The sequence below is a fragment of the Gopherus evgoodei genome, chromosome 9, assembly GCF_007399415.2.
Source record: "Gopherus evgoodei ecotype Sinaloan lineage chromosome 9, rGopEvg1_v1.p, whole genome shotgun sequence".
Lineage (NCBI taxonomy): Eukaryota > Metazoa > Chordata > Testudines > Testudinidae > Gopherus > Gopherus evgoodei.
In genome coordinates, this window is record NC_044330.1 from 108,139,508 (window position 1) to 108,153,793 (window position 14,286).

At 47.3% G+C, this 14,286-nt stretch overlaps 1 protein-coding gene across 6 annotated transcripts in view; it reads left to right on the plus strand.

The window, feature by feature from the left end:
* The window catches only part of MED12 (mediator complex subunit 12), a 78,102-nt gene that overhangs the window by 13,677 nt on the left and 50,139 nt on the right, over window positions 1-14,286 (plus strand). For all 6 annotated transcript variants that reach the window (XM_030575465.1, XM_030575459.1, XM_030575460.1 and 3 more), the window contains exons 15-23: window positions 840-1,013; window positions 1,370-1,514; window positions 2,470-2,588; window positions 2,770-2,913; window positions 3,735-3,898; window positions 4,376-4,507; window positions 5,046-5,273; window positions 9,404-9,548; window positions 9,870-9,990. In XM_030575465.1, coding sequence (XP_030431325.1) covers window positions 840-1,013; window positions 1,370-1,514; window positions 2,470-2,588; window positions 2,770-2,913; window positions 3,735-3,898; window positions 4,376-4,507; window positions 5,046-5,273; window positions 9,404-9,548; window positions 9,870-9,990 — 1,372 coding nt within the window. The remainder of the gene's footprint in view (window positions 1-839; window positions 1,014-1,369; window positions 1,515-2,469; window positions 2,589-2,769; window positions 2,914-3,734; window positions 3,899-4,375; window positions 4,508-5,045; window positions 5,274-9,403; window positions 9,549-9,869; window positions 9,991-14,286) is intronic.

The window sequence follows — 14,286 nt, forward strand, 5'->3', positions numbered from 1 at the left end:
TGGTCCAGTGGCTCTGCAGCGTTGGGCAAGTCACCTCACCTCTCTGCCTTAGTTTGTGTTTCTTAGCTTGTTGTGGGGAGTCGCTAGTTCATGTTTGCAGAGCACTTTGAGTGAAGATGAGCAGTAAGAGCTAAGAATGATTGCTGTTGAAACCTCCAGGAAATTTTTTTCCAGCCATTGCTATCTTTCAAGGTGTGTATTGGACACCTGTGGTGTCTATGGCTGCACTGTCCCCCAGGAGGCCTTTTGCCTTAATCTTGGCTCTTGTGGAGTGTTGGCATCAGAATCATAGCCTCTAATTCCTAACTTTCTTTTGCTTGTTCTCAGTCCAAGGTGTACCAGGAAGCTGTACTCATGTGCAGATTGGGGAGGAGGATCTGGTACCTGGGCTGGGAGCAGTGTCCTGAGTCAGGGCCGGCTTTAGGCCGATTCCCCCGAATCGGGCCTCGTGCCTAAGAGGGCTCCACGCCCTAAAGAAGAGCGCCTAACTTAGGTGCCTTTTTAACTTTTTACTCACCAGTGGCGGTCTGGGTCTTTGGTGGCACTTCGGCAGTGGGTCCTTCACTCGCTCCAGGTCTTTGGTGGCACTTTGGCGGCAGGTCCTTCAGTGCCGCAGAAGACCCAGAGCGAGTGAAGGACCCGCCGCTGAAGACCCGGACTGCCGCCGGGTATTTGAATTGGGCCCTGCACTTCCTAAAGCTGGCCCTATCCAGAGGGGTGGGTGCTGTCCCCATGCTTTGCCCTCCTTATCAGCTGTGGGCTGGAATAGCCTTTTGGGCTGCTTTCAGTACCATTGGTGTGTGGCCACGTACCACAGCAATCTTGTCTTCTCTCCCTAGATGTTCTCTCCTCCAATGCACTGTGAGTCTAAGGCCAGCCCTTCCCCTGAGAAACCAGACCCTGAGAAGGAAGCAAAGCCTCTGCTAAAGGAAAAGGCTGCAGAAGGAACACTAGCATCCCTGTACGACCAGCCCCGACACATCCAGTATGCCACACACTTTCCTATCCCTCAGGTATGAGAACTGTGCGTACCTTCCCCTACCCCTCTCACTCAGGTATCAGACCTGGGCTCACGCCACGCTCCCACCATGAGACCTGCACATTTCCTTGCTGCTGCTCCACCCAAGCATGGGACGCCTGACGCCTTGCAGCTTGAGCACTGAAAGGGAAAGGAGCATGGCCATGCATGCCTTGAATGCTGGGGGCAGTTTGTCTTTGAGTGGGTGCCTGGGATGGCTCTTTGCTTCCCCATTCCCCAGGGTCATCTCCCAGCTGCACCTTCCCTCTCCTCTTAGAGACCCATGTGCGATGAGACGATTGGCATCTAGCCTGAAAGCAGCTAAGGCAGTTGTCTCCCTTTGGCTCCTAGGAGGAGTCATGCAGTCACGAATGTAACCAGCGGCTGGTGGTTCTGTTTGGGGTTGGGAAACAGCGAGATGATGCCCGACATACCATCAAGAAGATAACCAAAGACATTTTGAAGGTGTTAAACAGGAAGAGCACAGCGGAGACAGGTTAGTGCAGCCTGGGCCTGCCCTGCCCCAGGAAGGTGTTCCTTTCCAGCTGGTTGGGTCCCTTGGGAGACCTGCATACAGGGGAGACTGAGTGTGCAAGGGAAGCAGTGATACTGACTAGACACAGTGTGCTGTCACACAGGAAGTCCACTGAAAAATGTTAATTAGCACAGCTGCCCTGAAGCCAATGGAGCTACATTGATTTATACCAGGTGGGGATTTGGTCTGTTCCACTTTCCTGTAATCTCTGTCAGTCCAGGGCTTCTTAGAGGTGCCTTGTAACAACAGCAGACACCAGTGTTTTTAAGTTGAGGATGCGCCTTTAAAGGAGAGATGAGATGCTCTTGAAACTGAGCCAAGGGATTTTGAGGCTGAGACCTGGTGAGAGTGGCTAGTCTCCCAAGGGAAGCTCCTACATTGGGGCAGTTAAACTGCGACTGGTCAGAGCCCTGGAGAGAATAGCTAACTCATTTGGGATGGATTAGATACTTCACCATTCCTGACCATCACTCTCAACTAGGGATTCCCATCTCTGGGAGTTGGATTTGATGCCTTCTAGAGTAGGCCTTACAGCTTATGAGTTGGCCCAAGACCCTTTGCCCTAGTGGGGGGGAACATGAGTCTCCCTGGTTCATAGTCATAAATTCCAAGGCCGGAATGAACCACTGTGATCATGTAGTCTGACTTCCTGTGTGACAGGCCATGAAACTACCTCAAAAGAATTCCTAGAGCAGAGCTTTTAGAAAAACATGCGATCTTGATTTAAAAATTACCCATGATGGAGAATCCACCATGACCCTTGGTAAATTGTTCCAGTGGTTACTCTCCCTGCAGTTGGCTGGACCTGTGCTCCCCGCTGAGGAATTGGAAGATGCATGTGGCTGTCTGTAGGGTGGCTCTGTGCCCCAAAGAAGGTAGTCTGGTAATGGCTCCCTGTATTTCTTGCCTTTGGCAGGTGGAGAGGAAGGCCAGAAGAGGAAGAGGAGCAAGCCAGAGGCATTCCCAACAGCTGAGGATATCTTTGCTAAATTCCAACACCTTTCTCACTTTGATCAGCACCAGGTCACCTCTCAGGTATGGGGTTCTGGAGAGAGAAGTCTGGCGTCTGGGCCCTGGCTGTATCTGTCCCACTGCAGCTCGGAAAGCAGCCTCCAGAGGAGACAGTGGCAGAGTAATTTGGATCTGACAAGTAGAGCTTTGCAAGGGGCTGATTTCCCCCCCCACACACCTTGTGCCCCTCTCTGTCTGCTTGCAGGTATCTCGCAATGTCTTGGAACAGATCACCAGCTTTGCCTTAGGGATGTCATACCATCTGCCTCTGGTGCAGCACGTGCAGTTCATCTTTGACCTGATGGAGTATTCGCTCAACATCAGTGGTCTCATTGACTTCGCTATCCAGGTGAGCCCTGGGGTCTGAGGTGCTTCACTAGAGTGGGGATCATCCTTGTTAAATCCAGACTTTCTGAAGGATCTGCTCTTGCTCAACCACAGGTTATTGGGTTGGATGTAGGAATCTCTGAGTGAGGGTCTCTGGCCTGTGTCTTGCCGGATGATCATAATGGTGCCTTCTGGGCCTGGCCTTAGACTCTCTGGTGTTCCATGGAAGAGTGGGCATGAGGTATGCTTGGGTGTGGCACAAAGCTCTAGTCCTCCTCTGGGGCTCTGGTTTTGAGGGTCATTTTTCTAAAGGTTTCAGGATTGTTTGGAATGGCCCTTGCTACTGTTCTTGTCTCTGAGCTGCAGTGATGTCTTTCTTGAGCGAGAGGGTTTTTTTCTGTTCATGGCAGCCCTTCCAACAAAAAGGGTAGTTTCCTCCCTCAGAAGGTCCTGCGACCCTGCAATGCAAGCTGTGTTACTAGGCAAGATCAGATTTTACGAAATTCGCTACAGTTGGAGCTGTAACTGAAACTGTTAGCTCATCCACTAACTGGAGTGTAAGTGGGATTTTGAACAGGTCCTGATAGTGAAAGATCAGAGCCATATGTAGGAAGCCAGTCTGCCCACACTTGTGTCCAACCGGCAGGTTTCTGGTTGGCACCTCAATGCTGGCAGACCCCCTGAACTGACTGGCGCCTGGAGGACAGGCTTCGCCCAGCTTTCAGGCTGCTGAATGCATTGGTGCCTAGCCAGCAGGCTCCCTCTGACTGGTGCCCCAATGACAGGGTTTGTAGCAGTGGAGTTGTCTGGATTGTTGAAGGGTTTTTATGTCATTGGGCGCAGTTGCTGAACGAGCTGAGTGTGGTGGAGGCAGAGCTGCTGTTGAAATCTTCCGACCTAGTTGGCAGCTATACCACCAGCCTGTGCCTGTGCATCGTGGCTGTGCTGCGGCACTACCACTCCTGCCTTATCCTGAACCAAGACCAGATGGCCCAGGTCTTCGAAGGGTAAGGGAGCCTTGTGCCCCCTCATGGGCAGGGGAAGCCTCGTCTCTGGGCTTCGTCCCATGTGGGCTGGGAGGACAGGGGTGAAGATATACCTGTCTCATAGAGCTGGAAGGGACCCCAAAAGGTCATTGAGTCTAGTCCCCTGCCTTCACTAGCAGGACCAAGTGCTGATTTTTGCCCCAGATCCCTAAGTGGCCCCCTCAAGGATTGAACTCACAACCCTGGGTTTAGCAGGCCGGTGCTCAAAACACTGAGCTATCCCTCCCTCAAGGGAGGGTCTGTTCTCCTAGGAGGTGTTGTCTCTGTGCCTGGAGCTTTGTCCCATGGAGGGGTGGGTGTAGGGAGGGATCTGTTCTCCATGGGCATTGTCTCCATGTCTGGAGCTCTACCCTCAAGGGTGGGTGCTGCCACTGTCTGATGCCATGCTCCTTCAGGCTTTCCTTTCATGCTGCTGCAGCATTTCTTGTCTCTTTACAGTCTGTGTGGGGTGGTGAAACATGGCATGAACCGCTCCGATGGCTCCTCAGCAGAGCGCTGTATCCTGGCCTACCTCTACGACCTATACACCTCCTGCAGTCACCTCAAGAGTAAATTTGGGGAGCTCTTTAGGTGAGTTTAAGGCAGGCTGGAGGCAATGGGCACTGCCTTCAGAAGGCCCATGGCCTCAGCTTTGCTTGTGATCTTACACACACTGTTCCACACCAGCTAGTATTCTTTCCCCATGGACATATGGTGGGGGTTCCCTGCCTCAGTCTAGCTGGGCATGCAGGGATAATGGTAGTTGCCTGAGCCCATCTCTGTTACTGCAGTGCCTGCAGGCTAAGCTGCTGACTGGTGAGCACTGGTGACTTTCATTTTCCAGGAGCTGCACTGATAGCAAGGGGAAGTGGCAGCCCCAGGCTAGGTCACTGAACCTCCTCTGGTGTTTTCCAGGGGCTTCCCCAACAAGGAACAGGCATAGCTCTTCATGGAGGAACTTTTTGAATGAGCCCCTTAAGCCTTCGTGTAAAAGCTGGAGCTCTCTGCACTGCAGAGAACCCAGGGGAGGGAGCAGAAGGCTCTCACCCCGGGCCTCAGCATTGCTTGTGAAAGGCAGTGGGAAGCATGTTTGCAGAAGTGCCTAACCTCCCCTTCCTGTCGCTGCCAGTGACTTCTGCTCCAAGGTGAAGAACACAATCTACTGCAATGTGGAGCCCTCTGATTCTAACATGCTATGGGAGCCTGAGTTCATGATCGACACCATCGAGAATCCATCTGCACACAACTTCACCTACACCAACTTGGGCAAAAGCCTCAACGACAACCCGGCCAACCGCTACAGCTTTGTGTGCAATGCACTCATGCACGTGTGCGTGGGACACCATGACCCAGACCGGTGAGGCTCAGGGCTGGGGCTATTGAGACCCCCTCTCAGGTGGCACCACTTTTGTAAGGAGAAGGACTGTCTGTGCTCCTCGAGGGGGCAGCAAGATACAATCCGAGGATGAGGGAACCACTAGCCACTTATCATGTGTCCACAGGGCATACTATAACTCTGACATTCATACGGCCTCTTTGGGAGGTTACCCCTTTAGTCCTAGGCCTCTACTTTTTACAGGGGTGAGCCCTGCTACCCTGAGCCTGGGTTACTGGCTTCAGCACACGTTTCTCGTCAGGGCTCCTCCACTGGGTCCAAATTAGTTTAGACCCTTGTTGGAGATATGCTGCTCTCAGGAGACACACAACCAGCAGATGTTTTGCAGAAACACAGAACAAACTAGCAAATATTAGTCAGCTGGAATATGGTATTTTAGGATCCTTCGGTTAAAGTGGAAAAGCCAACTTGTATGCTTGTCCATGTTGGTAGCATTACCTGCCTCTCTGGCCCAGAAGTGTCTAGGATTCCAGTCTCTCCTCTGCACTGCGCAGCAGAGGTCTTAGCGCTGTATGCGATACCTCCGTTCTTTGTTTCAAATTGCTGCTATGCATGTTCCATACGTTCTTCTTCCCTTGGCTGCTAGTTCTTAAAAGTTAATAGCCAGTTGTTGGTCTTCCATTGTGCCTGTCTGATGCAACTCCATTTGTATGTTAATGGTCCTTAAGAGTTCATTCAGACTGTCGCAACAGTTCTGGAATTAACTGCACCTCTGACTCTTTGAGTATCAGGGGTACCCATGTTAGTTTGTATCAACAAAAACGACAAGGAGTCCGGTTATGCCCAATAAATCTGTTAGTCTTTAAGGTGCCACCGGACTCCTTGTTGTTTTTGACTCTTTGAGGGCACACCCAGTTAGGTCTCGGGCCTCTAGCCATCACTTTTCTTGGATGGGAACCTGTGATCCACTTCTTCCAGACTGTGGACTTAGACTGCAAGCTCCTGCAATTCACTGTGATTATCTCAGCAAATCTGACTTGAGTTCAGCACCTGCAGCCCTGTTCTCACAGAGGCAGTGACAGTTTAACCAGTAACCAGGCAGCTTTCATAAAGCAAAGTACTATTTATCATTAAAAACAACAAACAGCCTATGCTCACATCTGGCTCACCAGCTGTCACCCGTTTTGCCACCTGGAGACCCTGACAGGATTAAAGTACTTCAGGCCCTCTGGAGGGCCTGTCTCTCTTGGTCACAGTTTTGTGTCAGGTCTTGTATCAAGCATAAGTGATCTCTCTCTCCAGGTCATGGCAGTCACTTTATACAGATAATTTCTTTGTCTGCTAGGCCTCTTGAACCAGATCAGATCAGCCCTTGTTATTTTCCAGGGGTGAAACTTCCACAAACTTTTTACCTGCAGTAAGGATTTGTGTTAATAACCGCCCTCTCTACCAAGTGACTTTAGTGAGGCTTTTGATACCGTCTCACATGATCTACTCACAAACAAACTAGGGAAATATAGTCTAGATGAACCTAAAGGTGGGTGCACAACTGGTTGGAAAACTATTCCCAGAGAGTAATTATCAGTGCTTCACAGTCAAGCTGGAAGAGCACATTGAGTGAGGCCCCACAAGGATCTGTTGTGGTTTTGGCTCTGTTCAATATCTTCATAAATTATTTGGATAATGGTGTAGAGAGCACACTTATAAAGTTTGTGGATGATAACAAGCTGGGGGGTGGGGATGGGTCCCAAGCGCTTTAAAGGATAGGATTAGAATTCAAAATGAGCTTGACAAATTGGAGAAATGGTCAGAAATAGATAGGATTAAATTCAATAAGGACAAGTGCATAGGACTACACTTGTGGGTCTCAAACTAAATATGAGTCTACAGTGTAATAGTGTTGCAACAAAACCAAACATCATTTTGGGATGTATTAGCAGGCATGTTGTAAGCCAGACATGAGAAGTAATTCTTTCACTCTACTCAGCACTGATAAGGCCTCCACTGGAGTGTTGTATCCAGTTATGGGCACCACATTCGGGGAAAGATGTGGACAAATTGGAGAAAGTCCAGAGGAGAGCAGCCAAGATGGTTAAAAGTCTGGAAAACGGCCTGTCAGGGTTCCCTTCCCACTCTGAACTCTGGGGTACAGATGTGGGGACCCACATGAAAGACCCCTTAAACTTATTTCTACCAGCTTAGGTTAAAAATTTCCCCAAGGCACAAATCCTTCCTTGTCCTTGGATGGGTACTACTGTCACCACTAAGTGAGTTAGACAAAGATTCAGGAACAGGACCACTTGGAGTTCCTGTTTTCCTAAAATATCCCCCCAAACCCTTTCACCCCCCTTTCCTGAGGAGGCTTGAGAATAATATACCAACCAAATAGGTAACCAAGGTGAGCACAGACCAGACCCTTAAGTTTTTAGGACACTAAACACCAATCAGGTTCTTAAAAGCAGAACTTTATTATTAAAAATAAATAAATAAATAAAAGAAGCACCTTTTGTGAAATCAGGATGGAAGGTAATTTTACAGGTAATAAGATTTAAAACACAGAGGAGTCCCCTCTAGGCAAAACATCAAAGTTACAAAAAACAGGAATAAACCTCCCTCTTAGCATAGGGGAAATTCACAAACTAAAACAAAAGATAAACTAACACATTTCTTTGCTATTACTTACAATTTTTGTAATCTGGGATGCTTATTTCAGGTAGGGTTTTAGGAGATAGTTTTTCCTGCCCTGGTCCCTCTCTTTCCTGGAGAGAACAACAAAGAGAGCACAAAACAAAACCTTCCTCCACATATTTGAAAGTATCTTCTTCCCTTATTGGTCCTTTTGGTCAGGTGCTAACCAGGTTATTTGAGCTTCTTAACTCCTTACAGGTAAAAGAGGGATTTTATGCTACCCATAGCTGTATGTTTATGACATGGTCTCTGAAGAAAGATTGAAAACAATTGGATTTGTTTAGTTTAGAGAAGAGAAGACTGAGAAGTGGGGGACACAAGTCTTCAAGTATGTCAAAGGTGATTATAAAGAGGAGGGTGGTAAATTGTTCTCAACCACTGAGGACAGGGCAAGATATAATGGGCTTAAATTGAGGCAAGGGAGATTTAGGTTAGCCATTAGGAAAAACTATCCTAACTGTGGAGGTGGTTAAGCACTGGAACAAGTTACCTAGGGAGATTGTGGAATCTCCATTTATAGAGGTTTTTAAGAGCAGGTTAGACAAACACCTGCCAGGAATGGTCTAAACAATACACGATCCTGCCTTAGTGCTGGGGCTGGACTAGGTGACCTGTCCTAGAAATGTAGGACTGGAAGGGAACTTGACAGGTTATCTAGTCCCGTCCCACATTTCTGTGATTCTCTGAGTTAGGAATTCAAGAACTAAACAGCCCATAAAGTTGATGCAATAGTGATTCAGTATTCTAGGTGTCCGTAGAATCTGTCACATCTCAGTAGAAGAGTCTGAATATTCCATGTTTCCAAACCGTCATATCTATAACACAATACAACCCAGTCTTATCTGCATGACTAGCACTTATGTCTTATTCCCCTGTCCCAGAGGAGAAATTTACTCCTTCAGTCCTATTACGTCACAATACAAAGTGAATGGCTAAACTGAGTCACACATTTTTCCTGATAATATAGAAATAAAATGCAACCTTTTAAGAGTTCTTCTGACCTGCTTGTTTAATGCTCCACCAAAGGATCTACATTTTAAATAGACCAACAAATTATTTTTCATTGTCAGCAGCTAGACTTCGTATTGCACATTACTAGAGAAATGTGATTCCTTCTCCTATGGAGTTATGGGATAGTAAAACACAGACTTTTTTACCACATGTGTACACAAGAGAAGCACCCAAAAGACTACAGGTATTTTGAAATTTGGTCGCCCTTTGTAGCGTACTCGGAGGAGGAGGAGGGCTCCTCAAACATCAAGCCAGGATCTTTAGCCAGAATAAGTAATGTATAATGTAGTATGTTAACATTTTATTGTAATTTTGCCTTAATAAAAAGTTTTAAAAAGAAAATAATGCTACAGCAATTCCCTACCTTCTCCAAAGCCTGGCTCTGCTTTAGGAATGAGAGGAAGGGGTAGGCTGTTGAGTTCTGTGTATGACCACATGGCTCCTCTCTACAGAGTCAATGATATAGCTATCCTGTGTGCTGAGCTGACTGGTTACTGCAAGTCCCTCAGTGCCGAGTGGCTGGGCGTGCTCAAGGCTTTGTGCTGCTCCTCCAACAATGGGACTTGTGGCTTCAACGACCTCCTCTGCAATGTTGATGTAAGTGCAAAAGCTTAAATAACAGGGCTGAGGAGAGAGGGGTGCTTTGGAGGGGGCAGGGTGGAGATGGAACGGGACATGGGAGGGAGAGTGTCCTCAAGGGGCTGGAGATGGGAATGGCAGAGGGAGAGGGATGTCATGGGCGGGAGATGGGGAACTGTTTTTTGGTGTTGGAGCCGCCCTTATGGAGGGTTTTGCTGGGTTGGCCATGGGGTTGTTGGGTTTGCCCTTTCCCCTGCTCCCAGTCAGGCCCATGTGGTGCTAACTGGAGGGAATGAAGCAGAGACGGACATGGTCACTGGCTGCTCTTCTGTCTCCCAGGTGAGCGACTTATCCTTCCATGACTCCTTGGCCACCTTTGTTGCCATTCTCATTGCCCGTCAGTGCTTGCTGTTGGAGGACCTGATTCGCTGTGCAGCCATCCCCTCACTCCTCAATGCTGGTGAGTGAGCCCCTTTCAGAGATATACTGTGCTGCTCACGGGGCTCCCTGCAATGCAGTGTCTGGCTCAAAGGGCCAAGTACCCAGCAGTGGGACTCTGGCCCTGAAGGCCCTGCGCACAGTAATGTTGCACGTAATCCCCGGCCATGGAATATGCTCAGAATCCACCTTTTAACACTTGGACCTTTGATTTAAAGAAAATAACTGGCTCCTATGTTTGTGAAGGAAACCCTGAACGGGTGATCTGAGTGTACCCCTCCTTCCAGATGAGGTCATGGTAGCCTTCTGCACTGAGAATACTTGTCTTGGGGAAGGAACCCCAGTTATTAGGAAAAGGCAGCTAATAGTAATGGGGGATTCAGTCATTAGAAATATAGATAGTTGGTACTCCTGTGGGAATTCTGTGCCAAAAAATTAAAAATTATGTGCGCAATATTAAAATTCTGCCGAATGTTGCATATTTTATTTGTCAAAAGAAAACACAATATAATCATGCCAGTTTCAATTATTTTGGTAATTTATTTCAAAATACCTGTCAGCAAGTATGTCTGTAATAATACAGACAACAAAAAAAAAGGTTCAAGAAACTTTTTTTGACAAATAGATTCCTTACTAGGCATATTAATACAGAACTTTGAGTAATTAATTTAAAATACAATACAGAAACATTTCCTGCACCTCTCACAAGCAGTGCAAAGGCTTGGGAGAGTCGAGGGTAACGGAGGACTGAGAGAGAGGGAAGGAGCCTGGAATGAACATGGAAGGTTGTTGGGTGTGGGTGGGAGAAGTATGGAACAGGGTTTTTTTGGGGGTGGGGTGGGGCGAGGGCATAGTTATGGAGGGCATAGTTATAGAGTTGGGGAGCCTCTGCCATGCAGACCCTGTTTGACCTAGCCTCGTGCATTCAGTCAGGCACATCTGCCCCTGTCTGCATGTGGCCCTGGTTCAGTGTTGTCATGCTACTAGTTCCTGAGCTTGCTTCACAGTCTGTCCCCCCACTAGTCCTTCTGAACCAACTCCAGTCTGACCCCCCAGCAACTGCATATGCCCCACGCTGTCTGCCCCCACCATATCCTGTGCCTCCTAACCTGGCACTGGGGGGAGGGGCTGCAGAGCTACATGGGAGAAACAGAGGAGGGCTGCACTGGACATGAGTTCTCCACATGCACAGTGGCGCAGAATTCCCCCAGGCGTAAGCTGGGTTTATGAATACCAGGAGAACAGCATGATGAATTGCCTCCTGGATGTGAAGCTTGCAGATCTCTTGAGACTAATGTGCGATGCTGGGGAGGAGCCTGTGGTTGTGGTACATGTAGGTATTTGTGACATAGGGAAAGGTAGGAGAAAGATCCTGGAGGCCAATTTAGGCTGCTAGGTAAGAGATTAAAGTCCAGGACCTCTATAATAGTAGTCTCTGAAATGATTCCAGTTCCACATGCAGGGTCAGTTAGGCAGAACTGCAGAGTCTCAATGCATGGATGAGATGATCGTGTACGGAGACTGGTTTTAGATGTAATAAATCTAACTGGGGAACCTTTTGGGAAAGGAGGATGAGAAGGGTAGGCTCCACCTAAACCAAAACAGAACCAGACTGCTGGCAGGTAAAATTCAAAAGGTCTTAGAGGAGTTTTTAAACTAAGGGCTGAGGGAAAGCTGTCAGGTGTGGAGAAGCACACGGTTGGGACAGAAACAGCCTTTAGGGGAGGGGATTCTCTATATCCTAGTAAAGAGGAGAGGATAGAAGCTGATAAAGTACACGTAGGAACTGAAGAGAAACAGTCAATTAAAGAGAGTTTCTTTCAGTTACATCATGTGAAGGCAGACAACTATATATTGCTGAACTCTAAATAAGATGGGTGAACTCGTGTGCCTGGTGTTAGATGAGAATATTAAAATGATAGGCATCACAGAAACTTGTTGGAATGATGATAATCAGTAGGACATGGTAATACAAGGGTACAAAATATGTAGGAATGACAGATTAGGTCGTCCCAGTGGGGGATGGGCACTATATGTGAAAGAGAGCATAGAGCCAGGTATACAAAAAATCTTAATCAAACTGTACTGTAGAATCTGTATGGATAGAAATTCCCTGCTTGAATAATACGATTATAACAGTAGGAATATAATACCGACCAGCTGACCAGGATGGTGATGGTGAAATGCTCAGGTCGATTAGAGAGGCGATAAAAGTAGAGAACTCAATAATAATGGGGGATTTCAACTATCCCCATATTGACTGCGTACATGTCACCTCAGGATGGGATGCAGAGACAAAACGTCTGGACATTATCAATGAGTGCTTCTTGGAGAAGCTAGTCCTGGAACCTACAAGGGGAGAGGCAGTTTTCAATATGAGTGAAGCACAGGATCTGGTCCAATAGGTGAATGTAGCTGAATCGTTCAGTACTAGCCACCATAATGTAATTAAATTTAACAACCTTGGGAGAGGGAAAAATACCAAAGAAACCCACCATGGTAGCATTTAACTTCAAAAAGAGGAACTACTAAAAAATGAGGAAGCAAGTTATATGGAAATTAAAAAGAACAATCACTAGAGAGAAATATCTGCAAGCTTCATGGAAACTTTTTAAAAACACCATAATAGAGGCACAAATTAAATGTACAGTCCAAATTTAAAAAAAAATAGTAAGAGGACCAAAAAAAGCCATCATGGCTAAATAAGAGAGTAAAAGAGATGGTTAGAGGCAAAAAGGCATCCTTTAAAGATTGGAAGTCAGATTCTACTGAGGGAAATAGGAAAGAGCAAAAACTCTGGCAAGTCAAATGTAGAAGTGTAATTAGGCAGGCCAAAAAAGAATTTGAAAAGCAACTAGTACAAGATACACAAACTAACTGCAAAAAATTAAAAAAAAAAATATTAGAAGCAGGAAGCCTGCCAAACAATCCATTCATTCTGTCTGAAGCATCTGGTGTGGGGTGACAGGATCTCTGGAGTACAATCTGGAACTGGGGCACTGCTCTGCCACCTTACCTCTCCAGCCTGGGTTGTCTCTCACAATGCTTTGTTAGTGACAAGCAGCAAACCTCTCCAGGTGCTGTTATCACTCTACCCCACACTCAGCTAGACTGCATGAAAGCTCCCTGAGCCACTCATGAATCACAGAGAAAGCCACCAGCAGATCTCCCAAGCCCCCCAGCCTTGCACTCCGTAATATACCATCTTCCCTGGTCAGAAGCCTGACCAATGTAAGTTCATTACCCAGTCTGCCCCTCCATTGATGTGGAGAGGACATATACTCAGCTCAGTTTACAAAGGCTAGATTTCCCAAGCACTTCAAGCAAAACTCACTGTTTTAGGTAAAAAATGAAACAGATTGATTAACTACAGAAAGATTTTGATTATAAGTGGTAGGCACAAAAGGTCAGAGAGAGTTACCAAAGAAAATAAAAAGTAAGTGCAGAGTCTAAAACTTAGACTTTATTACACTAGTTAGTATTTTGATCAAGCAGTTTTCTCACCTCACTAGATGTTACAGTTCTTAATACACAGGCTTCCTCTTTAAGCCTGGGATCAGTCTCCTCAGTTCAAGTCTGTGTCTTCCCAGTGTTCTCTTGTTGCTTCCAGCATAGGTGGGGGAAGAGAAAGGAAAAAGCATGATGGTACTGTCCCCTCTTTTATATCCTCAGTCCATATGCCGGGGAAACACTAGCCCAGACATGTCCTGGTGGGCTTTGCTGAGTCAGAGTTGAGCAATCCCCCACTGTGTGATGCTTGTGCAGCCCTCTTACAGCATTGTAAATCCCTTGTTTACAGCTCCCCTGCTGATTAGTGTAACACCTTCTTGGGTGTGGATTACGGCCTTTGTTGTAACTAGCAACCTTACAGCGAAATCTCATAACTTCATACACACTATGTACATATTTGGACAGAACAGTGGGTTTCAGCAGATCATGGCTTTTCATATGCTATCTTACATGGCACATTTTGTATGAAATATATCATAATTATCTGACACAGGTGAATATGGGGGTTCCAGGGTACTGTTCTGAGGTACAGAGTGCTACAATTGGCCATTGTCAGATGACAAGATATTGGCTAGATGGACCTTTGGTTTGACCCACTGCAGGGCTGCCCAGAGGATTCGGGGGCCCCTGCTTCAGCGGTAATTCAGCGGTGGGGGGGCCTTTCCATTCCGGGACCTGCCACGGAAGTGCCCCAAAGACCCGCGGCAGGTCCCGGAATGGAAGGGCCCCCCCGCTGCTGAATTACTGCTGAAGACCCGGCTGCACTTCGGCGGCGGGTCTCGCTTCGGCAGTAATTCGCCGGCGTGGG